General features: G+C 42.3%; 1 protein-coding gene across 2 annotated transcripts in view; it reads right to left on the reverse strand.

Annotated features, from left to right (window-relative positions):
- Nucleotides 1-3,448: 3,448 nt before the first annotated feature.
- SLC6A17 (solute carrier family 6 member 17) overlaps nt 3,449-26,504 on the reverse strand; it is a 35,412-nt gene continuing 12,356 nt past the window's right edge. Inside the window, exons 6-11 of one of the 2 annotated variants that reach the window (XM_054980895.1) lie at nt 23,581-23,822; nt 13,646-13,838; nt 8,977-9,160; nt 6,163-6,322; nt 5,716-5,878; nt 3,449-3,817 (exon numbers count right to left, since the gene is read on the reverse strand). In XM_054980895.1, the coding sequence (XP_054836870.1) occupies nt 3,449-3,817; nt 5,716-5,878; nt 6,163-6,322; nt 8,977-9,160; nt 13,646-13,838; nt 23,581-23,822 (1,311 nt within the window). Of the gene's footprint in view, nt 3,818-5,715; nt 5,879-6,162; nt 6,323-8,976; nt 9,170-13,645; nt 13,839-23,580; nt 23,823-26,504 lie in introns of both variants that reach the window. The other variant, XM_054980894.1, reaches the window with a different exon arrangement.

Here is a 26,504-nt window from a genome sequence, read left to right on the forward strand (position 1 = left end):
AAATTGACTCAGCAGCTGATGCAGCTTTCACCATGCAGAATGCAATAAAGTCTGGGAAGTAGTTTGGAGAGAGAATCTGGCTATTTTGATCATGCCTGCAGACCTCTGGAGAGAAATCAATGCAGTATGGGGCCAGAACTGATGAAAAAGCCCAGTGTGGAAAAGACCCCTGAAAGGAAAGAAGATCTCACAAAATCAAGCAAGGGCACAAGGCAGCATAAGGAGTTTCCCATCTGCAATTAGTGGTTCCCTTCTACTCCTAGGATGAGTTACTAGCTTACTGCCTGGATTTTTTTTCCCCATCAGGAAATGCTTAAGTAGCTACTGGGTGCTAAGATTCTGCAGAGAGTACCCATTGCGAAGAGAAAGGGCACCAGGAGATTCACTGTGCAAGTACTTGGTGCTCTTGCCAGGTGAATGTGCAAAGGCTCTCAGTGAAGGTTTTTATAGCAGTCTCAATTTAGCAGCTGTTCATGTACAGTGGCTCCCTGTGCAGAATGAGGGAGGGGATTCTCTCTGCCACAGCAAACCTTTTTTATTTGCTGCAGTGGAGAAAATCCCCCAGTGTGTACCCTAAGCAGTGGTTGCAATCTGTTTCCCTGAGCAACCATGTAAAGTGGTTTCAACAATAGCTTGTTTGTATGCACCAGCCCTAAAATTTCCCACTAAGCATTGCTGTTTGCTACAAGAATGCATAGAACTCAATTTTCCTGTGTCCATTCCCAGAAGATTCCTCCAGTGGGGAAAAATGAGGGAAATTTAGCTGTGGCTGTCTTATTGAGAGCATCCATTCATATCCAGATACCCTAATTTCCCTCCTTTTCTCTCTCTCTGCTTGAATGCTCAAAGTATGCAGGACAACTTTCTTATGCCCACTGATCTGTTTCATCCAGTGTCATGTACTCCAGTTGGCAGGGACTCTGGAGTTCTTTTAAGTGGAGATGCTGCTGATTGGACTTGAGACCTTCTGAATACAAAGCCTTTGATACTGAGTGACAGACCTTCCCCTCAGTTGCCCTTTTCGTACATTAACCACTGCATGATCCCACAAGTGACATTTCAGCATCAACAGCAAAATCTCCAGCAGCATGTGTCATGAGAAAGAAGGGAGAGGAAATAGCCTTTTAAAATTCACCATTCACCATTTTAAAATAAAATCAGACTAGGTATGTGCTCCCACACACAAATTGTTCAGCAGGAGAGTGATCAAACTCCAAATAGATCGATAGTATAAAAATACCTTAACAAAGGTTAAAAAATTACTTCGCATATTTGAGTAACTTTTAAAAGATGCTCACTATGTGTCCACTCCCACACATGAATTGCACAGCAGAGACATGCACAATCTCTAAGCAACTATAATAATAATAATATAAAACTTTAAAATATAGTTTTTTAAAAAATGGCACAGCATGTTCGAGTCACCAATTGAATGTAATTAAGCAGGAAGCCAGAGCTGTATCACTAGCCATTAATAATGTCATAAGTAGAGATGGGCATGGGCATGGAATAAAAAAAACCCTGATCTGCTCGGTTCGTGGTTCGTTAATTTCCACAGAACACAGAACATGAACTTAACAAACTCACCCAATTTCCGAACCAGTTCGAGGTTCAGGGGGGCCCAGGACAGCCCCCTTCATGCTCAGAGAAAAAAAGCACCCTTTTCTCAAACACCTCCCCAGTCCCCATTCAGTAAGAAAAACAGGAAAGCAAGAGAAAAGAGGCTTTTCAGCCCCTTTTCCAGCAGCCAGGCCAAAGATCCAAGTTCCAATCCCAATCCCAACACCCCAACCACCAAGCTCTCCTCCCTCTTCCACTCTAGAGAAACTGAAACCAGGAATCACACAGCTTCCCCTATTTATGAAAAAAGCCAAGAGATTGAACAATACAGGAGCACTCTGGTTGGCAGAAAAACCTGCCTAACATGGTTTTGGAAGGAAGAGATTGGTGTTACCATGGCTGCTGAAGGCCTATCTCTCATCAGTTGCCTTGGAGATTCTAACCCTCCCCCCCTTTTCCTGGATGGATAGGCCAGAGTGGGAGCTCTCTAGTTGGCAGGGACAGCTGCCAATCAAGCCTGGAGGCCTCAGATTGGGGACAAGCTAAAGACTGCCACCGTTGCCTGGGCGAGGGAGTGTTTGGCACCAAAAGTGTCCAAACCGGCAACAGAACGGTAAGAAAAGTGGTTTGAAAAAACGCGGTCCCACGGAATGCGTGGTTCTTCGACTACGAACCGGCCGTTCCATATGGAATTTTGTTCCATAGTTCGTTTAGTGCCCATCTCTAGTCATAAGCTTTGTCCAATAGATGACTGTGCCATGTGCACAACATTCCATATGATAAATAATGCACTATCTGGAGGAAGTATTACATTTTCTTAACAATACCATTTTGTACAGAAAATATAATAGATCCAAAGCACTAGTGTTCACTTGAAAGAATTAGTAATTTTAAATGTGATTTTAATACCCCCAAACCTGATAATGTAAGAAGGCCCTAACATGCCCTCAGTGTGTCTGTATTGAATAGCTACTACTAGAAGACGATATATGCTGTCAAAGCCTGGTCAGAGTTACGCAGATGATGTCAGGAGTGACATCATGAATTCTAGAAAATTACGTCAATACAACAGAGTTTTGATTCTGACCTACACACATAGCACATACTGGCATTTGCACCACTTCATGAGCCAATTTTTGGTACAGAAACACTGTGGATAATATTAGTGAGCATACCAATGCAAACCTCACTGAAACAAGATCCCCTTGATGCTTACAGTTTTTGATCCAACCAAAGCAGTGATGTGGCAAATATCACACGATGCCATTACTAGACCTTGTAATGTGTTGTCTTCATAAAATATATCTTGGCCCAGACTTCTATGATATATTCATCAACAAACTTGAGTATTTTCAATATGTAAAACCACAGATGGGCTGGTAGAATCCATGTCAAGAAATTAAGCTTTGTTGTGCTATGAATAGTGGTGTTAGGTAGCTCAGTGCACTGAGACAATCTCTTCTTCTAACTAGAGGAAAGGATGGGCAAAGAGAGGCCTGAGGGAAACTTGAACTCTTTCCTTTGGCTGTTGCCTGGTTTTGTTTCCTTTATCCAGCCTCTGGTTATGTGAACATGAGTGATTTGTATTTTTCAGTATCCATTGGTTAAATTTTGTCATAAAATGTATTGCAATGTCTTAGTAGTAGTAGTAGAAGTAGTAGAAGTAGTAGAAGTAATAGCAGCAATAGTAGTATTCACTGAAGAGGAGTCCGCTATTTTGGCTGGAGTTTGCAGGGGGAAGACCTCCTTCCCACTTTTACACTCCCTTGTCAACATGACTGTTGGTCATGACTGCTGTAAATTCTGGGAAGAGTATCTGAAGCACTGGTTCCTTCTATAGGGCCTCCTCTCCTTTGCCCAGGAAGCAGGGAGGGATGTTTGTTGACTGTCACAGTTCAGATTCAGGGGTGGTAGCCATAAGGTAATCACTACTATAACGTCCATTGGCAACAGTGCTCATCTCCAAAGGGGATGTACTTCCTGGACCCAAGTAGGAACGATGCGTAGGCATTGGAGAAGGGGTCTCACTGGGTCCTTTGCTCAAGATGAAACGTGTCTCATCATTGTCTTCTAAATTGGAGATATCCTTCATCATACGACCTTTCTTGTATGTTACGGACAGAGCATTGGAGCCATCTGATACCAGATGGAATTGGCGTAGGATGAAGACAACAGGAAGAGGAAGGGTGGCCAGGATGATCAATGAGATTAGGATGCCCATAGCCCATGGTGGATAAAAGAGAAACTTCTCAGTAGCCTGGAAGACAAATTAAACTGACATTTGTTAATCTCACTGCAAGTGTAACACTAGAGATAATAAGGTTAGTATTCTTTTGGCACCAAGGCAAGCAAACCCTGGTTACTAGTTCTCCATCTAGAGAAGGACCTGAATGCACTATACAGATAATTTTAATAAATTACCTGTATCTGGTGAAGAGAGCTATGGTTCTTGAAAGCTTATGCCTCAATAAAGTCGGGCCTAATCCATACTTCCCTACCTTCCGCTTTTCATGTGCATTAATTGCGCTGGATTCTATCCCGCAATGTCCCAGTCTGTGTTCATATCCCTTCTCTTACTGCTGCTACCTCGTGCTATACTTCGTCCACATCCCTGGTAGAATCGCGCAATACGGGGCGGGTTTAGATCTGACGTCGCCGATGACATCACGTTGATTTTTTCCCCCATTTTTTCATCAGATTTCCGCAATAGCGATTTTTTGCTAAATTGCTATGGCGTGGCCACATCGCTATGATGCCTGTGATTGGTTAATGTTATTCTATGCCTTCTTCTTTGAAATCCATTGGACCATTATTCTGGCGGGCTAATTTGAACAGATATTTAAGGTGGGGGTGAGCCAAACTCTCCAAACAGGCAGACTAATTATTTGACGCTTGAATGTAATGTTAGAATGACAGATTTCCGCTATAACGGTAATTTCAACAGTTAAAAAAAATTAATTTTAACAGCCACCGAAATTTCCGACTGTCCGGCATCCTAAAAATGACACGAAAATGGAAATGACACCACCCCTTGATGTCTCCGCAGGGATTTTGGAGCACCACGATTAAGATTTATGGCCGGGATTGTGCAACAATGCTGGGAAAGTCCCCTTTAAAAAAAAAAAGGGAAAGGGAAAGGGAAAGGGCAGGCAGGCAGGCATGCTGCGGAGAGAGTGGAAAAGCTTGATAATGGCATGGCAAAGAGGGATGGTGTTCCGGAAAGGCTGCAAACACAGAAGTGGGGTGGTTTGAAGGGGGCGGTGTCCTTGTGAAACGCTTCTATTTGTCCACATCCACGGTGAGAACCGCGCAAGAGAAGTGTTTGAACGCATGACAAATTCGTCTGAGGCGCAATGCGAAAGACACGAGAGAATGGCGGGATTGAGGTAAGAGTACGTGAACAGCCCTCTGCGAAGCGAATAATGGGTGGGGGGAAAGCGGAAAACTTGAGACGTGTGGATTCGGCCTTGGTTAAAGATGCTTCTGGACTTTTTAATAAATTACAAGAACTTCTTCCAGAAGACCATTCTACTTCCACTCCACCCCCACTGTGCACACATACTGAAACACCTGGCATAGTATTAATCTTTCAAGAATAATGTGTTCTTGTAAGGGGCAGCTTGTATTAAGAAGAGGAGAAGGAGGAGGCATCAATAGTAGCTTCACAAGGTTGTAAAGCTTGGGCAATAATATCCTGGAGAAAGAATAAATGTTACAATGAATTCTTGTGCTCAGATTCCACACCCTCCACTACCCACTCTAATCCAGGATTCTTTTGTCTTAAACAAAGAGAGCTTGTGTTACCAGAAACTGCTTCAGAAAGGCAGCATCTTGCTCTTATTTCCAATTGGATCAGTACCTAGGAATCCAAATATCCATCTGGAATCACGTTCAGTGATTTTTAACATCCACTACCACAGCTCTACCAGAAAAAAATCTGCCAATGGATACCGCAAATGGTAATACCTGTTGGGTTTCCATGTGGATGCCAGTCTAGCAATTGCACGAAGTGTCACAACAGTTTGCAGTAAGGATTCTGTGACTTTATGGTACATTGGCACGCAACTTGTGCAGGAAATACTTGGAATAGTCCAAATCACTTGGATTGGATGTGGATTTGTGATCTCTAGGATACATTCTTATTCACCAACTCACCTCTTCTCTGATCCAGGCACTATAACCTGGTGGATGGAGTCCTAGTTGAATGATGCTGGCTGTCATTAGGCCAGCCATGCAGAGGGGAGAGATGTACTTCCATGTGTAGAAATAAAACCGGTAAGGTCGGAAACCCAGCATTTCTGTTAATTCTTGCATGAACCTACCAAAAAAAAGCAGCAAAACCAACTGCTGAAACATAAACGCCTGGTTCCTTGCTCCTTATTAGCCTTAATTATAATCCTCTGTATGGATGTTGTGTCAAAAACTTTGGTAGGGCCAGCAGTCCAGAGACTGAATGCTTCAAGAGCAATAAAGCCTTTTACATATTTAGTGCTTGTAGAGGCAATGCTAAAAGACAAACGTTTAGGAATCAAGCCAGACCATTAAAGAAAGAAAGAACATTACTACCTAAACTCCCTTGGATCACTTTGAAAAAACTCTTACTTCTTGGTACCATAAATCCAAGCCACTGCAATGTTCTCCAGGATAACCACAACGGTGAGCGGCAGTGTTGCAGAGTAATCATCAAACATTGTGACAAAGTAGTTGCCTGAACGTTGCACAAAGATCAACCCCACAAAGAAAGCAAAGATGCAACAGCCAACTGCAAAGAACAGATGGTCACTATTAGTGCATGAGTATATATAACACAGCGTTGGATCTAATGACTCCCTTCTGCTAAGTGGGAAGCTTTCCTCTATGATTCCTTTATCTTAGCAGGAGAGTGACATTAGATTCAACTCACACATTCTATAAAACAGAAGTTACATACCAAAGAAGCCCCTGACATAATCCTCACATTGGTATATCTAATTCTCAACTGTGGCCCTATCTGTGGATACTTAAATCTGTGGCCACATTGACAGGAGATTTTTCTCCAAGTTGGAGGGCACTCCCAGCTTTGCAGAAAAATCTGAAACCTTCACTGCAAGGAATGGGTGGGTTACTAAAACCTAAAACAAACCACTGCTGTAGTGGAGGGGTGGAGCTTCCTCCTCCCTGCACACATGGAAGCAGTGGCACTGACCACCAACCAGCTGCTGACCTCTGGAGGCAGCTGCATGGGTGAGAAGGAGACAGAGTAAGAAGATGGGAGGAGGAGGTGGCAATGAGAGGAAAGAGTAGATAAAGGTGGCTGGGGGCAGGTTTCAGAAGCCAGGGGTCATTCTCACAGGTCTCTGCAATGACTGAGGATGAGAATCAATGACACATTAGAATCATTCTGACATTCAAGAAGAAGTGTCAGTGTAATTATGTAATTACTCATCATCAGCCTGATTTTCACTGAAAACATCTGCCATGGAACACTGTACATAGAGTGGTTAAAAGACATCAGGGTAGCAAAGGTTCTCTGCCATGTAGCTGATAACTGGGAACACCTGAAGTTACCACTATTATGTCCCTTCCTGGGCTGGACTCAGATGCAGCAACAGATTCCTCAGAGGATGAGCAAGAGGAGTGACAGAAACCCCTGGGGGAAGATCTGTGGCTGAGGGTCCTCTTCAGACCCAGAGTCCCTGGATCCTGAGGCCTCTGTGGAAGGACTTGTTCCTGAAAGCTCAGCTACAGGTGATGTTGCCAATGAGAGGAGGCAGCGCAACAACCATGAAGTGCCAGGGTGGCAGCCCAGGCTCCAGCTAGGGAGCCGGATCACCGCCAGAGCACATATGGTGTTTTGTGGGACTGGGTCTCAACCAAGCCCTGCCTGCTTCCTCCAGGTGCAGCTTCTTCTTCTTGTCCTGAGCTAGTCAGAGACCCTTGCCAGTTCAACCAGTTTGCATGGCTAGTATGTTCCTCTGCTACCTGTGAGTCCAGGCCCAGCTGTCTAGCCTGCAGTGCTCTTCCTAAGGCTGGACCCAGCCTGCAACTACAGTGCTGACCAATCTCCCAAGGAATCCATAGTCTGCTTCAACTTCAAATCCTTGTTGATTAAAGAGGCGTGGGGAAAATGATGCTCCAATCAATCACGTTGTTTAATGAGGTTGGGGAGAGTGATGCTCCAACCCCCTCCTCAGGCAAGGCGGGGCGGGGTTTGCAGGAAGATTTTTGAGGGAAGCTGGTGGGTGTTGTAGTGCCAGTACATGCAGGAGAATGATGTGAAAGATGGGCAAGTGGGGGCTTATTTAAAGCACCTGCTCACTGCCCTTACCCTTTTCTGACCCATCTCTAACACAGAACTCACCCTCCCTCCCCACATTTCAAATTTTACCAAACAGGATTTTATGCTTCTCTGGCATGAGCTAGGGTTTCCCCCTCCCGCTCCTGACTCTACTCAGAAGATTGTGGGAACGGGCTTCCTGGGTCCCAGCGGGCCGGTTGCTTGAGAGCCCAAGTTCAGCTGATGGCAATATCAGCGCAGGAAAAGTTGGCTGAGTGGTACATATAAAGCTTAGGTGAGAACCTGGGCATCAGTTAATAGGTTGAAGGGACAGTTCCTTAGACCAGAAACCTGGGGTGCCTTCATGGAGCTAGGACAGGAGCCCCTTGAGGGGGCTGTTATCCTTGACCCAAAGACCTCATAGCTGGAAAGAAAGGACAGGACACACCTCCCTCGAGCACCATTAAGTACTTGGCAAGGAGGAGCTTGGGCAGTATGTATAGAACCTGACAGCCCAGGGCTCTGAGCCAGGATGGCCTCACCCAGAAAACTGGGGTGCACAAACAGAAGAAGTCTGCACTTCCGCACTCTGAGTATGGAGTGGGTTTTCCCCCTTGAACTCTGCAGATCATTATCTTGCTGTAAAATAAATAAAGATGACCCTTGATTATTCCAGCTACTGATGTCAGCTCCCTTTATTCTGTACCAATCTCAAAAAAACACGCCTTTTTACATTAAGTGCTACTTATCCACTTATCCATGCAATCACTATAGTTTAGTTTTTAAATTGAGTCTCTCTCCATCTACTTCCAAAAATATCTCTAACTAGCCCCTCATTATCACAATGGCTGAGATTCCAAATGCTGACAGTACCACAAAGCAATTCCTATCACTCTTCCTTTGACATTCTCTCTGGAGGACTGATAGAACAGGGAACAAATTCTGCCCATGCATACCAAATCCCTCTACTATTTCTTGATGGTGCAATGTATTTCAGCCAAAGAGGTGAACTGACCCACCACTTTAGACAATTGTTTTTATGAACAACATGTTAATAGCATCTGACACAATGTATTGAAGCACCCAACTTTGCTAGAGAAGATCTCTGCTGTGCACTTAGCAGACCTGAGGTGTCAATAGTTTTCCAAGAGAAACCTTACCTGTTAATGCTTCCTTGCGTACTTTGAAAGTGTCGATGATGGGTGTGGTGATGCCAGCCATGGTCCCAATCATGCTCCCCAAGCCCAGGTTTATCAGCATCAGGAAGAACATCACTGACCAGAAAGGAGAAGCTGGGAAGTGGGTCATTGCTTCCGTGAAAGCTATGAATGCAAGGCCAGTTCCCTGAACAGACTGTACACAGCCAAAAGAATATCGTGATTACACTTCCCAGAGAAGAATATTATACAAGCAGATGTGCATGAATGTATTGCTGTACCTAAATTTCTATTTGTAAACTTACTGACTGTTAGACAAACAAACTCTGGAAGCCAGTTAGGCTTCAAAGCTCTTACATGATGGGGAAATAAACATATCACATGAAAATCACGACATAGAATTACTACATAAGCAGCTGTCTTGAAACATGTACATACTATGATAAGCTGTGATTAGCTGCAGCTTTCCAGAGCATGTATGCAATAGGTACACTGGAATCTGTATTTATGAGCACAGCCTCACTACCATTAGTAACCTTACACCACCCTAGCTCATTTGTTTCACAATGTTCTTTGTATTTTTCTATTCCTCACATACCCAGTTACTCCAGTGATTATGGGAGGTGAAGACACTATTCCATACATGACACTATGAGCCGAATCTACTGCTCATTAAGGTGATTCTGGAGGGTCCTTCCCCACCACTTTCAAAGCCCATGTCATATTTACCCATTATTTGCTTTACTGCCCAGAGCACTATCAGGATAAAGAAGAACACTAAAAAAGAAAGGATTCAGTGGCAGGCAGAAATATCTTCAGTGATAAACTGCCATGACAGTGCTACAATCATGAAAGGTTGTACCTAAAATATACTGTCAATGGTGCTGCACTACAGCAGTAGAGTGATTTATCACTGTACTCCCAAATGGTAAATAGAACCAGGCAGGACCATCCATTAGGTGTGCCAAGGTGATCGCCCAGGGCACCAGAGGTGGCAGGGTGCCCAAACCAGCCCTGTTGTCATCCTGCCCATCTATGGCATTGGCTCTGCTCCAGGTCCCTCCTGGCAACTGGTGGGGGACTTACCAGGTCATGGGAGGCTCATCAACAGCATCATCAATCAGCATGTAAGGATGCTTCTGGCACCCCCCCTCCATTTCCTGCCATTTCCCCACCACCATCAGCCAGTTGAGTTGCTGTGGGAAGCACCCACTGGTGATTCCCCTTCCCCCTGCCACAGGGGGAAGGGGAATGGTAAGCCTGTGCAGCAAGCCGGTGAATGACCTGCTCCTTCCCTTCAGCTCTCTGTTGGGGAGATGGGGGTGGCCCTCTTCCTCCTTCCCTCCTCCTTCTGCTGGGGAGCAGGGCTGTGGACAATTTGTGGGAAAGGCCCTTTTCACCTCCCTTTCACTCCTACCTCTATATCCGAAACTACGCTATGCTATGAATCTAGAGGAGAATTTAAGAGGGTTTTTTTTAAAGGCTCAGTGAGTGATCTTTGCTCTGATCCTGAGGATCGAAGGATCAGTTTACACATTATAGTTGCATACGGAAGCTGTTTTAAATCACTTGTGTGGCAGGTTAGCCAGAAGCCTACTCTGTGGATTTGATAGTTTTCATCATGCAACTATAAAGGAAGTGATATGGTGACAGTCCCTGGCACACATGATGAATTGGATGTCTATAAGAAGTTCACATGGTAACAGTTAACAATAACAGACAGGGAGAACAAATATCACAATATGTTTCTGAAGATACCTCAGTAAAATAACAAACATATTATAAAAATTGTAAAGTTGTATCAAATACAACTACCAGTTCCAGCTGGACTACTCAACAGATGCTAAAATGGCTGCCAAGGGGCAATTCCAAAGAACACTGTTTGGTGTCCACTTGATACCCCGCCACCAGAGTATCCTCACTCCATTGGGCTGCTAAACAGAAGCAATCTAGGTTACCATGACTTGTCTTGTACAAGGCCTAGTTCATGGCACCCTCACCTTTTTGTCAGTAGCAATCTGTTACAATGCAGAGAGTGTTAACTGTGGGAAGGAGTCTAGTTTCTTGCTCTTCCCTTAATGGACTGTCAAGCATACCCAAAACATTTGGGAGAATGCAACGTTGCTTTCAAAACTTTTATATATTGTTCTGGTTCGATTTGAAATATTGGATGCCGTACATTTTAGGATGTTGTTTGTAGTGAATTGATCTTACTTTGATTTGGCATTTTTCCATAGTAATATTTTTTCCAAGACAAGCATGAAAATTCCCTGCTTGAGTCTAGCTTATCAAATGCCATAGCCAAACAAATTAAATATAAAATTTTTAATTATTCAGCTCAGAAAATTTAACATCTACTTGCAAATGTTACAGCCTCTCAAGTTTCTGTGAATGGTGATGATGGTACATTCAATGGCTGTCAGAATAATGTATGTAGTTTATCCAACATACCACTGGAAACATCGGTCCTCTTTCCTAGTTTTAAAGAAGAGATTCTATACAGGGAAGTAAATACCAGTGTTGAAAAAACATCCATTTCTTTGGACTATAGATTCCTTTCTAAAAGAATTTTTGCTTTCTTAGAAACAGTCTTAGGTGGTTGAGAGAATCCCTGCTTAGGACCATACATGCTTGACTCCAGGAAATCAGTGTATCTACTTATTTGAAATTTGATTCAAAATTAGTTTCAGGAGTTTAAGGGTTAACATGCTGGAACGGCATTCTGGCACCTCTTCAAAGAGAACACGGGGGTGGGGTGGGACCCCAGCCTCTGGCCAAGCCACAACTCAGCTGAGTGGTGCATGTGTCAGCCCCCACCGCTGCTTTGCAGTGGGCTGTGGCATGCTCGCTCACTCAACCAGTCTCCCCTGGTGAAGCAGGGCGAGGCCCCAGGACGCAGCAGAGCTGAGCAGCACGCACGCCAGCCCCCACCGCTACTTTGCAGCAGGCTGTGGCATGCGTGCTTGCTCCCCCAGCTGGCCTACCCTGGTGGAGCGGGGTGAAGTGCCGGGCTGCGGCTCAGCTGAGCAGCGCACATGCCAGCCCCTGCCACTGCTTTGCAGTGGGCCCGCAGCGCACTTGCTTGCTTGCCCGGTCTCCCCTGGTGGAGCAGGATGAGGCGCCAGGCCACGGCTCAGCTGAGCAGCATGCGCACCCGCAGCTTTGGGCTCAGGCCTGATGATGTGATCGATGCAGCTGCTCGCCCAAGCTTCCTGGACTGAGTGGAGGAGGACCTGGGCCACAGCTCAGCTGAGCTGCATGCATACCTGCAGCTCCAGGCCATGGCCCAATGGTGTGATCAATGTAAGGAGCAGGGAGGCATGAATCGCAGGAGCCCTCCGGGGGGGGGGGCGGCTACACACACATAATTATGTCACTTCCTGGAATTGACATCATCACATGGTCCCGGTTGCACCAAGGGGTGCCACCTCCTGCTGGGAGTTGCCCCGGGAGATCGTTCCCCCACCTATTTCCCGAGAAAATTCACCCTGCAGGGCAGTATCGCTTGATAATTCTAATCATGGAAAGAATCTCATTCTTTGGATTCTTTAGGACCTAGATTGAACTTTTCTGCTAATACATCAAAACAGTAAAGTGAATGCAGCAGCTAGATTTTTCTTCTTGGAGTGGATCTAGTTTTTCAGGTTTTCAGCTATACCTTCATGTACTTTGAATTCCTAGGCTTTTTGTACCATTCCTTATTGTTTACATGAATAATGTTGCAATATTTAATACTGTGCTAGACTTCTGGATATTCAGTGTAATGGTTTTGTAAGACATAAAACTTAACCTGTTTGCTAGTTGTCTTAGTAAGTGATCTTTTTAAAAATATATTTTTATTTATTTAAACAGAATTTATTATTTTATTAATTAAACTTCTATCCCACCCTCTCCGCAAGCAGGCTCAGGGCAGGATACAACAGTAAAACATAATTTACATTAAAACTTCAATGAAACCAATAAAACCACAGAATTCCTGTTAACACCGCCCCCCCCCCCAGGCAACGGCCTTACACCCCATCCCTGCCAATAATACACAAAGAGGTGGGCAAAACGGAAGGGGAATAGGCATTTTAGTTAAGCTGTGACGACTCATATGGGGGGGGGCAGATGATCACATGCTCCCCCAGACAGGAGTAAACAATAAATAAGAAATAAAAACAAAATCATCTAACAAACAAACTAAACTAGCAATATATATAAACAAAAAAAGAAAGAAGGGAAGGGAAGAGAAGGGAGAAAAATAAGAAGAGAAAGAAGATGTAGAAAAAGAATAGAAAAAAAGAGAAAAAACTAATTAAACTATAAGTGGGGTTCTGATTTTCTCCATGACAAATATGTCTTAGTAAGTGAGCTTTGGGGTCTTGTCACCACATGGCAACAGCTACAGTATTGATCTTTACTTAAACAACCCCCAGAAAACTTCTAACCTAAACTTCTTCCTAGTATTCTAGTTTTCTATATGGAAGGAAGACCTTTTAAAACTGTAGTGTTCTGTCTTGTGAACCCCCACCTTCATAATGACATGGTATATTTTCAGGAGGACTGTACCATATGTTGTTCCTGAACATACAGATTGGTTCTCAGACTTCACTGAAGGGCTCAGATGGGACTAAGGAGGCTATTTGGGTTCCTGAAGAACTGTGAAAAGTAAGCCTGGCTGTAAACATACCTTGTTGAGCTCATCTTCCAGAAGACAGGGGTCCAGGCCAAGCTCCTGGAAGTGATCCTCCTTTACTGTCATGATCACATGGTACATCTCGCTGTAGTCCTTGGCCGTGAGATGGGAGAAGTTCACATGAGGTGGAATAATTTCATGGCTCAGGATTTTGTGGTTCAGATAACCCAGGATCTTCTCAGCATTTCTGAGGAGGAGAAGCTAAAATTAGTACACAGCCATTTCCTGGCCACTGTTGTTCCCCTTCTTCTGGGCACAATGTGAAGGGCATCTTCTAAAAACAATTGTTGTTTTTCAGATTTAGGTATTGGAAACCTGATAAATATAGCTATTCCTGATATTTGATTCCAAAAATACTGGTTTTGTATTCAGATCCAGGGTTTTTTTTGGGGGGGGGGGGGTGGGATTCCAAAAATAACAGAATCCATTATTCCATATTGGGGGGAGGGTTGTGAGGGGCTGGAGGGGCTGTTTTGGAGCAAATGGCACCAAAACTGCAGCAGAGTAAGAGCTGCCTGTTCTCAAGACCTCCCCTCCCTCAATTTCAAGTGAATTGGACTAAGGGGTCCAATTCTATGGCTCCTGAACAATGTCCCCCAAGCTAATCTCCACTGTATCCTATGGGGGGGGGGGGAAGTCCCATGCTTTCCTCAGGACAAAGAAGCTTTAGCCAACACTCAAGAGCCACTGACCCAATGCTTCCCCAAAAGAACTAGCAAAGCCCAACGGAACTGGAGAATCCTGGCAAAAACAACCTAGCAGAAGGCTTGCACTGAGACTGCCAGTTGTTTGGTTGTTTGGTTGGTTTCCTTCCTTCCTTCCTTCCTTCCTTCCTTCCTTCCTTCCTTCCTTCCTTCCATAGGATTCCAAGGAGGGTGGGGGAGGGGGGCAGCTCTCACAGATGGATGGAATTGCACATTATGGAGAGCTGAACTGTCTGACCAATCACATGACAATTTGCTTATGTGGTATATGAGAGAATCGTGATTTTAAAAGTGGGAAAGCCACTACTTGTGCCCCAGATCCTTGCCTATTTTGGCTGCTAAAATCTTGTCAAGACCACATAAATGAGGCTGAAATAGGTATCAGTGGATGTGCCTTAGATTGCTTTAAATCATTCCAGCTGGGACTGACTCATAGGGTTGCTGTGTGAGACCAGTTATCTTCAGTGTGGGGATTATTTTATGGGGCTCCAAAGAGTGCAATCTCATCCTCCATGTTATTCAACCTCTATGTAAAGCCTTTAGGAGAAATCATTACTCTCTATGGAATTAGATGCCCTCAAAACGCTGATGACCTCCAGCTCTATGTCTCTCTATCTGAACCCCCTGGTGATGCAGTAGAAATCCTCTGCCTGAAAGCTGTGGTCAAATGGCTGAAAGCAAATGAACTGAAGTTAATGCAGTTGAAAGTGATGAATGCAGATAGAAGTGAGAAGGTGGAGATCTTGAAGGACATTGTGCTTCTCACATTTGATGGGGTTACATACTCGGTTAAGAGTCTACGAGTTATACTGGATCCTGCACGGCTGCTAGAGAAGCAAGTAAATGCAGCTACAAAAAAGGCCTTCTCCCAACTCAGACTAGTCTGGAAGATGGCCTCCTACGTACTGCCAATTTGGCTGCTTGGATTCACACTACGGTAACATCAAGACTAGAATACTGTGATGACTTCCTGTTTGGGATCCATGGAGGTCTAACGCAGCTCCACTTGCGGAGCTGACCGGACTGCCGTTTTAACCGGCCGGCGGGGTGAAAATAGCCCGCGGCCGACTGCTCTCAGGCGGGGAGCAGGCAAAGAACGCTCAAGACCCTAGGGTGAGCTAGATCTCGGACGAGGGGGGGCTCTACACAACGGGTCCCCTCCCGATCCTTGAGGTCCCACCTTGCGACGGGTCGGCTATAATCTCTGCGGCAGTTTTGGGGCCAATTCGGCTGGCATAAGACCTACATACCCAAGCATCGATTGGGGGAAGAAGCTGAGAGGAGAACTTAAAATCGAAACAGCGATTACAACCCGAGAAAAGTGAAGAGAAGGTAAAGATCATTATCTTCTGAGACGGGACAGATTGATAAAAACAGAGAGGAAAAAAAGTAGATTTTTAAACTGCAACAGACTAGTGAAAAGGAGGGGAAGACTCGGCAGGAATTGAATTTAAAAAGAGACTAAGTTTAAAGAAGTTATTAAAGAAATGGGACTATTGTTTTGAATACCTGTGGCTTTGGAGCTGTGAGAAAAAGACACCATCGCGAGATCTGCTGTGGGAAGACGGGAGACAGGAAGTGCGTAATAACAATAGAGTGGCTGGAGAGAAGCGGCCCTTGCTGGAGGGCAGGAAGTAGGGAATCGCCATTTTTGAAAGGGGAAGGGTCGCGGCTTCAGCGGAAGAGGAAGTAGGCCATCTTGGATTACAAAATCATAGAGAAACCATAGAGAAAAGACGCCCGACATTTTGGACTCTTTAAAATTTAATTTCTATAAGAAGACCGGGACATTTAAAATAGAAAAACGTTAAATTTTACGCCACGGAGTTAAGGAAGAGAGCGGATTCGTGGGAGCGAGCTAAAGCAAGCCCCACGATGTCAAAAAAAGAGTGGCAATCGGCAATAGAAAACCTGGATAAAAACCTGGACAAAAAACTTTTAGATATGATTAAAGAACTTAAGGACACGAAATTGGAGCTGATAAAAGAGGTTAAAGAGGTTACACAGACAGTAAAATCGGAGCTGTCAGAAGTGAAAAAAGGTATGGAAACAATACGAAGTGAATTACAAGGAACGCAGCAGAGAGTTAAAACAGTAGAAGACGCGATGGAGAATTTAGCAGACACGCAACAAACAGAGATGAGATTGGTGAAGGGGAGAATGTCAGTTGCAGAAACTAAACATATGGAGAAGCAGCTACGTTTTCGTGGCTTGCCAGAAGTGGAAGGAAAGTCAGCGCAAGAACAGATGACTGAGGTGTTGGCTGAGTACCTGGGGAAGGAGGAGGAGGAAGTTGTGGCTATCCTAGATGTGGCATACCGTGTGAATTCGAGAATAGCAACCCAGAGGAAACTACCAAGAGATGTGATTGTGCAGTTTACAACACGAAATATGAAAGAGAGGATTGTGACAAAACAGTTTCAAGATCCATTGGAGATTGATGGCAAGACGATTATTATAATGAAGGAACTGCCCAGATCAGTGTTACTGGACCGGAAAAAATATAAAGTGCTAATTCAGATTTTGAAGGACATGAAAATCAGGTACAGATGGGAGTTACCGGAAGGAGTGTCCTTTGAGTTTGGAGGGGCCAAAAAACGCATCAGATCTGAGCGAGAGATGGAGCAATTTATTAAGGACAATGAAAAAGACTTACCAACAAGATCATGAGTATGGAGTGTAAAGTATTATCTTGGAATGTAAATGGACTAAACTCACCGAATAAGAGGAAAAATACTTTTCACTGGCTACTAAAACAAAAATGTGACATTGTTTGTTTGCAAGAGACCCATATCAGAAAGCAGGATGTAAAATATTTAAAATCTGGAAAACTGGGCAAAGAATATGTAGCGGCCTCCAACAAGAAAAAAAGAGGAGTGGTGTTGTATATAAAAGAGGAGCTACAGCCAAAATTTGTTATGAGAGATGTGGAAGCTAGATTTGTAGCAGTGGAATGTATTTGGAATTTAAAGAGAGTGTTGGTAGTCGGACTTTATGCACCTAACGGTGCAAAAGAAAGCTTCTTTGAGGATTTAAGGAAGCATCTAGACGATCTTGCATATGACCAGATAATTCTTGCTGGAGACTTCAATGGAGTGACAGACTTGGAACTAGACAAAAAGACTACAACGGCACAAAAGAAAAGAGGACTATTACCAAAGCTTTTTTTTGAGTTGATTCAACAAGAGACTCTTGAAGATGTATGGAGGAGAGAATATCCTAAAAGCAGACAGTTTACTTTTTATTCTGCAAGGCATTCTACATTATCAAGAATTGATATGATCTGGGCCTCAAAAGACTTAGCATTATGGACTAAGGAGGTAGAAATAATGCCTATGGTAGGCTCAGATCACAACCCAATTATGTGGAAATTTGGAAAAAAGAGAAAAAGGAAAGCATGGAGAATAAATGAGGACTTGTTACAGGAAAGAGAGAATATGGAAATACTGAGAAGAGAGACAAAGTTTTTTATACAATACAACGTGAATAAAGAAGTACCAACCAATAAAGTTTGGGATGCTTACAAGGCGGTTGTAAGGGGCATACTAATGGACTTAAATGGTAGAGCAAGAAAGAAGAAAGAGGAGAAAAGACAAGAGATTGAGGAGAAAATAAAAGCCAAAGAAATACAGCTAAAAAAGAGACCAGGGAAAAAGAAGGTATACCAGGAAATTAAAATACTTCAAGAACAGCTAACAGCAATGAGCAATAAAGAATTGGAGTGGAATCTCAAAAGACTGAATCAAAAAGAGTTTGAGGGTGCTAATAAACCTGGGAAGTACCTGGCATGGCAATTGAAGAAGAAAAGGGAAAAGAAGATAATAAATAAAATTTGCGAAGATAACAAAACGTATTTGGAGCAGGCTACCATTAGTAGAGCCTTTTATAAATTTTACGCTAAGCTGTATAATAAAAAAGAAGTAAACAAAGAATCAATAGCGTCATATTTGGAGAAAACCAAACTTCCAGAAATCTCGGAAGCTTGGAGAAATAAGTTGAATAGTGAAGTAACTGACGAGGAAATAAGTAAGGCAATACAATCTGCAAATCTAGGAAAGGCGCCAGGGCCAGATGGACTTACGGCTAAATTCTATAAGACAATGGCTAATGAACTGGCACCATTCCTAAAAGAGGTGATGAATGGGGTTTTAAGGGATCAAAGGATTCCAGAAACTTGGAGTGAAGCGAATATATCATTGATCCCAAAAGAGGGCCAGGACCTGACTAATGTGAAAAATTATAGACCTATATCGCTACTCAACAATGACTATAAAATTTTTGCGAAGATATTGGCGGAGAGATTGAAGGGGTGGCTCTCGGAAGTCATAGAGGAGGAACAAGCAGGCTTTTTGCCAGACAGACAAATAAGAGACAACTTAAGGACAGTGATCAATGCTATTGAATATTATGACAAGCGTTGTGACAAAGAGGTTGGTTTCTTCTTTGTAGACGCTGAAAAAGCGTTTGACAATTTAAACTGGGACTTTATGTTTGCCACTATGGAAAAGCTACAATTGGGAGAAAGATTCATCAGAGCAATTAAGGAAATTTATAGAGACCAGACTGCAGCAATCGTGGTGAATGATGAATTGACCAAGAAATTGACGATAAGTAAAGGAACAAGACAAGGTTGCCCGTTATCTCCATTGTTGTTCATTTTAGTATTGGAGATTCTGATGATACAAATACGTCAAGATGATGAAATTCGTGGAATAAAAATAAAGGACTATTCATACAAGGTCAGAGCATTTGCGGATGACATAATGTTAATTGTAGAGGACCCATTGGAGAACATGCCAAGAGTGATAGATAAGATCAAGGAGTTTGGAGACTTGGCAGGTTTCTTCATTAACAAAAAGAAGTCAAAGATATTATGCAAAAATATGACTAAGCAGAAACAACAATTGTTAATGGAAACAACGGATTGTGAAGTAACAAGTAAAGTGAAATATTTGGGAGTCGAATTAACTGCAAAGAACATAGATCTATTCAAAAACAATTATGAAAAACTATGGACTCAGATAGAGAGAGACTTGATTAAATGGAATAGATTGATTTTGTCATGGTTGGGCAGGATTGCAGCAGTTAAGATGAATGTGTTACCAAGAGTAATGTTTTTGCTACAGACAATACCAATCATCAGAGACTCCAAACAATTTGAAAAATGGCAGAGGAAAATATCAGATTTTGTTTGGGCAGGCAAGAAGCCTCGAGTGAAAGTGAAAGTTTTACAAGATGCAAAGGAAAGAGGCGGAATGCAACTGCCCAATCTGAGACTTTATCATGATGCAATCTGCCTAGTTTGGTTGAAAGAATGGATGACATTAAAGAACAAGAAACTATTAGCCCTAGAGGGATATAAAAAAATATTTGGATGGCACGCATATTTATGGCATGACAAAGTAAAGGTCAACTCGATGTTCCTGCATCACTTTGTTCGGAGAAGTCTATACATAATCTGGAAGAAGTACAGAATTTATCTACAAGAAGGAACCCCTTTGTGGGTGGTTCCATATGAGGTGATAGACCCGAGAGCTGTTGATAATGAACAACAATGTTTAACGTATAAAGAAATAACTAAAACTGAAGCATCCAAACTTAGAATAAAGACACAAGAGGAACTATCACCTAACTACGATTGGTTCCAGTATAGACAGATCAGAGACTTATATAATTCGGACTCTGTAAAGGGAGGTATACGAATAGAGAATTCGGAACTAGAGCAGACCCTTCTTAAAGAAGATAAGAAAAGAATATCCAAGGTATACCAAGTACTGTTGAAGTGGTATACCGAGGATGAGATAGTTAAAACACAAATGGTGAAATGGGCTATAAACTTTAATAAAGAAATAACAATGGAGGCATGGGAATACTTGTGGAAAACTACAATGAAGACAACGACATGTATTAATATCAAAGAGAACATTTACAAAATGATCTATCGTTGGTACATGACACCAAAGAAGATTGCGCTAGGGAATTTGAATACTTCTAATAAATGCTGGAAATGTAAGAAGCATGAGGGCTCCCTCTATCATATGTGGTGGTCGTGTGAAATAGCCAGGCAGTACTGGGGGGAAATAATAAGAGAAATGAGTGAAATTTTACAATTTCAAATTAATAAGAACCCAGAACTCCTGCTACTGAACTTGGGAATGGAGGGAATTCCAGCCCAACACAGGACGTTGATATTTTATATGACAGCAGCAGCTAGACTTTTGTATGCGCAAAAATGGAAAGTACAAGAAGTGCCAACTATTGAAGATTGGACTTACAAATTGCTGTATATGGCTGAAATGGACAAGATGACAAGAAAACTGAGAGATCTGGACTCAGGGCAGTTCAACACAGACTGGGAGAAGCTGAAACAATACCTGGAGAAGAAATGGGAGGTGGGAGGAAAACTGTGGCAGTTTGAGAACTACTGAAGTATTGAAGTAGAGGGGGGAGACTTTACCGGGGGGAGAAGAGATAAATGTGAATTAATAAGCAGTCAGATTAATAGATTGACATATATATAGATATATATAGGTTAACAAACAGAACATAGAGAAAATAATTAATTATAAGGACTAAATATAAGGAGCGATTAACTAACAATATTTTCTTTTTTTTTCTGACAAGTTTTGTACCAAACTGAATGTCTGAAGATATAGATGGGTCAAATTGATTGACTACGTGAGGAGAGATATATAGAACTATTATAAAAAGATAGAATGAGTAATATATATAGAGAATAAGTCAAATTGTTTGATATAAACGAATGTATGATCTATATGGTTTATGATATATAGAAATACCTGAAATTGAAAAATTGGGATAAATTGTTTATCTAAGATGGAAACAAAGGCTTACAGTTTGGGCATATAATGTTAAAAATAGTTAAGGATGTACTGCTTAGAATAATGGAGAATATATATTTGTTTTAGATAGAGGAAGTTAATAAAAGTAAGGGAAAGGGGACAAAGGGTTGGAAAGCTGTTGGAAGTCAACAAAAAGGGGGGGGAAAGGGAGGGGGTTAGAGATGAAAAAATTGGGGAAAATTGAATGTAAATGTGGAAATAATGGATTCTAACCCAATAAAAATTTTTCAAAAAAAAAAAAAAAGACTAGAATACTGTAATGCACACTACAGAGAATTCCTGTCAAAATCAGCTCAGAAACTCCAGCTGGTGCAGAATGCTGGAGCTCAATTATTATCAAGAGCTAGGCAGAGCGTGCATATTATCTCCATTCTGTAGCACTTCACTGGATGCCAATCAGTTACCAGACTCAGTTCAAGGTTTTGACCATCATATATACAAAGCCTTTCATGACACTGGGCCCTCATATCTGCAGGACTGCCTCTCCTCCTATGATCCACCATGCAGCTTCGCTCATCTGAACATAGCCTTCTGCAGGCACCTCCCGGCAAATGGAAAAAATCAACAGCTGCCTGTACATGCACATTCTCTGTAGTGGCTCCTACCTTATGAAATAAAGAGATCAGGAATGCTCCCACTCTTTTCACTTTCTGCAAACTATGCAAAACTGAATTATTCAAGAGGGCTTTTTAACTCAGGCAATAAGGCTGTGCTGTAGGAAATGGTTCAGAGAGATGCTTTTGGTAAAGGGACAGAGACTATAGACTTTACTGGGTACTGTCGATGTAGATATGCTTCTACTGGGTAGTTCCTACATCAGTTAATAGGTCTACTGAAATTACTTATGTTTTTTCCAGCAATGTTTCCTCTTTCCCATTTCTGGATGCCTTGGTCATCCGCAAAGCAAACTTTCAGTTAGGTCACAAGGTCTACAGGAAACCAACTCACACTGATCGGTACTTACACAAAAACTCCAATCACAACCCCCGACAGAAAAGAGGCATAATGAAAACATTAGTGGATCGTGCAAGATGGATATGTGAGCCACACTTTCTCAATGAGGAAATTAATCATCTAAACCACGCACTTCAGGCAAATGGCTACTCCAGAAATGAAATCCGAAGAGCAATCAAACCCATGATGAATCAAACAACCAAGGAAAAACAGTCTCCTACAGGAAAAGTGTTTTTGCCATATATCAAAGGAATTACTGATCAGATGGGAAAGCTTATGAAAAAGCATAACTTTCAAGCAGTATTCAGACCCACCCGAAAAATACAACAGATGCTACGATCAGTAAAAGACAGTAGAGACCCCCTCACCTCTGCAGGAGTATACCGTATACCCTGCAGCTGTGGACAAGTTTACATCGGGACCACAAAGCGTAGCATCCAGACAAGAATAAAAGAACATGAAAGACACTGCAGACTTGGACAACCTGAAAAATCAGCAGTGGCTGAACATAGCCTAACTCAAACAGGGCACAGTATCTTATTCCAGGACACCAAAAGACTGGACAACACTTCCAACTACTTTGTCAGACTGCACAGGGAAGCCATTGAAATTCACAAGCATAAGCAAAACTTCAACAGGAAAGAAGAAACCTTAAGAATGAACAGAGCATGGTTTCCAGTTCTGAAAAACACCAGGCTAACAAAACACTCTATACTCGACAATAGCCCTGCAGAGATTAGCACATCAAGCCCCAATCCATATGCAAAAGAACCTCCTCAGGATACAGTGAAGCCTCCCTCCATTAGCATTCCACACCCTGGGAAACTCTTACAGGATGACTCAGCTCAACCCCACCCCTCCTGAGTAGATACAAATGACCTGCCAAAATCTTTTCCACACTGTGACACGGAGAGATCTCTGTCTTTTGGTGCTACACCTCTGAAGATGCCAGCCACAGCTGCTGGCGAAACGTCAGGAACTACAATGCCAAGACCACAGCTATACAGCCCGGAAAACCCGCAACAACCATCGTTCTCCGGCCGTGAAAGCCTTCGACAATACATTTCCTCTCTGTATTCCTGTACTCAAATGTATGCTTTTCAAATTTTTCCTACACAGATTCTCTTGTATTGTATATTGAATGTCCCAGCTGTTGATCAAATACACTTACACTGTGTAATCCACCTCGAATCTCAGTGAGACAGGTGGACCGAAAACAAAAACAAACAAACAAACAAACCTGACCGGAAGAAAATGACAGCTTTAGACTGTTAAGACTCCAGTAACACTAAACAGCAGCAGGTATACTAGGTGTTGTAGCTGAAAAAAGATAGCTAACCTGAAAAAGATGTCCATTGCTTTAGCTATACCCTTTAGAGAAGCCTCTTGGACAGGGACTGGTACTTACTCAATCACACACTTCTCATTCATGACGTTGGCTTTGAAGCCCAGCACAGCAAAGACTACCAGTGTGGCCAAGACTGAGGTGAAGAAGTTGATAAAGGAGACAAGGGCTGCATCAAAGTGACAATTATTGTCCTGTTTATTGTAACTGGAAAAAGCAATAACTCCACCAAAGCCCAGTCCAAGGGCAAAGAAGACCTGTGTAGCAGCTTCTCGCCAGACCAGAGGATCCAGCATCTTATCAAGCTGTAAGGAGACACAAGAAGGAATCCAAGTCATCCATCCTGCATCTTGGTGTACTTCTGACACCCTTATACATATTATTAGCAGCTGAGATCAGTACACGCTTGCATGTGCAATTCATTTTGGCAGGTGCCAGAGTGAGCATTTACATTCTGCTCATGAATTACCAAGTACTCTATGGGTCAAATCTAAAGGATGTCAGGAATATTGAGGATCCACTGAAATCAATGCATCTCAAGTCCTAGCCCTTAACTGTTTATTTAAATCCTATGGATTTTATTAAGCATGCCTAAATCTTGATTGCACCCTAATTCTTTCTTACATGGCCAGGGCTGTGCATTCTGATCATTTGTGAACTCATCACCAATAAAATTTGGTAGCCTAAAAATATTTTTAAAAGAAAGCAGGGTTCTAGCCTCTTGTTGCTGGGTTGGGGGTGGGTGGATGAAAACATAGGCAATGTTCAAAGGGAAGTTTAGAAATCAGAAACTCCCCAATTCAGATTTTCCCTACCAATTAGAATTAGCTTCAATTAATCAAGAATGTTTTAGCTAATTGACCTACTGATTAAAGTCTGTAGTCTTGCAAAATACATTTTACAAAATATGCAGGACAGTCACACAATATCGGCAACCTTTTGACTGACTTTTCTGAACTAACATACTAACCTGATCTAATTCTGGCTGAGCAGCATATTAAACATCAAATCCCCCCTTTCAACCCAAGAAGTGCATCCAGTGACCTATCAAATTGCATGCTGATCACATGTAGCATTGGACCTTTGGCCTGCCAGCATCCTGACACATTGGATGGAAATGCCATTCGCAAATGGTGATGTTACTCCATGTATCTCCAATGAGAGATGTGCGGTTGCAAAACAGCCTATTTACAGTAAAAGCAAGTAGGATTATGGTTCATGCTTTTATACTTCTTATTCAGAATTAATCAGGATGAATGTCTTCCATCAGCTTCACAATATGAATCATCAGCATCATTATTTGAGGAATTAATTAGCTAGCTAGCTAATTAATTGATTGATACATATTGCAGCTGTTCTTCTGCAATGGGCTAAGCGGGCCAGGTTTAGCACTTCCATTTAGGGTGATATAATGCCACTGCCTATTACAGATCCTGCATAGAACTTTGCGGTTCTTTAACAGAAAAACACTTGCTCATGTGGATAAAGTCAAAGGTGCTACAGTTTGAATTTTATGAAGAAGGTTGTTTGTGATAATCACGAAAAAGAAAGGATTCTTAGTGCAATCTTAAACAGAGTTATGTCCTTTGAAACACATGGACTTGCATGGATTTTGTTGGGTTCAAATAACTGTGTAGGATTGTTCTGTACCTATCCCATCAAACTTTATTCTGGTATCATAAAACATGGCAGAGTAAATGCTTGGGCCTGTAGTCTTCTGGTATAAAATGGCCTGTTTTTATGTAACTGATCTCTTTACATCATTTCATGGTGTCTGATTGGACACCTTTGAAATACTGCATATACTTGGGGATTTGTATTATGGTACGGTGACCTGCCAGACATGTTATGTTTTGAGACAAGGCTAATAGATACTTTAACTAACAGACATAAATGTGTTTGATCAGTAGATATGCTTGTATATAAAGCTGGTTTTCTACTCATCTCTTTGTTTCTGTGAATTAGGTGCTCCTTTAGCTTGGTTTATTGCTTTATATGTGTATGGTATAGTTTAGAATATACCATAGTCAGGATATTTGGGACTCTGTGCTAAAAATTTGAAATCTGGCATTTGAATCATGCAAAACATGATCATTTGCATGATTTAATTTATTTGCATGCTTTGCTTTACTGTCATTTTTAATAACTGGGGTATAGCAAACCAACATCACCTGAGCACATTCGAAAAGGAAACAGCTGAAGATGGGGGAACCAGCAAACTGACAGCAACAGAAAAATAAAAGTTTTGTATGTTAATCAGTCTGAAGTGGGCATGTGAACACACCTGTCAATTGTGTTTCTAAGGCTCAGTTAGCTCTATCCTGGAAAATAAAGGCCAATCATTAGGGAAAGGAGAACCCATATAAAATCTATTCAGAAGAAAAACTCTGTCATGACCCACAATTCAAGCAGCCATGGAGGACAAGGAGCCATTGATCAAGACCTCAGGACTGAGCATGGATCACTCAGAGAAAAGACACTTGCAATACTGACTCCTTCCTTCAAACGATGGAGTGTAGGCCCCTAAACAAGACCTTCCAGACCCCTGCCCCACCCCATATCCCCACCCCTATCCCACCCACATGACTCATACTACCTATTGCCTCACAATATCCAGGCTCTGCATGTCAGAAGGAGGAAAAAAATCCAGCAGGAGCTCCTGAAGCAATGTCAGAGTACTAGGCTGAAAGTCAGAACAGGAATACTTTTGCAAAAAGCTTTGTGATTAACTGTAAATAGCTGTTATTAACACGAAACAGACTCCTCACTCCTCAGCTGCTCATCTTGTTTACATAACCTGCACACTTTGGGAACAGATACATTAGCAAAAAATATGTTTCATGTTGTGAATAGTGTACATACTTTATTTCCTTTAAAATATATGAAAGTGTGGCCCCAATCCTTTCCCAGTTAACACTTCCACGTATTTCAAAGGTGTAGATAAAAAGTAATACATGCATTCAATCTTCACAACAAATGTGGTCCTA

Source organism: Eublepharis macularius, chromosome 5 (genome assembly GCF_028583425.1).
Source record: "Eublepharis macularius isolate TG4126 chromosome 5, MPM_Emac_v1.0, whole genome shotgun sequence".
Lineage (NCBI taxonomy): Eukaryota > Metazoa > Chordata > Lepidosauria > Squamata > Eublepharidae > Eublepharis > Eublepharis macularius.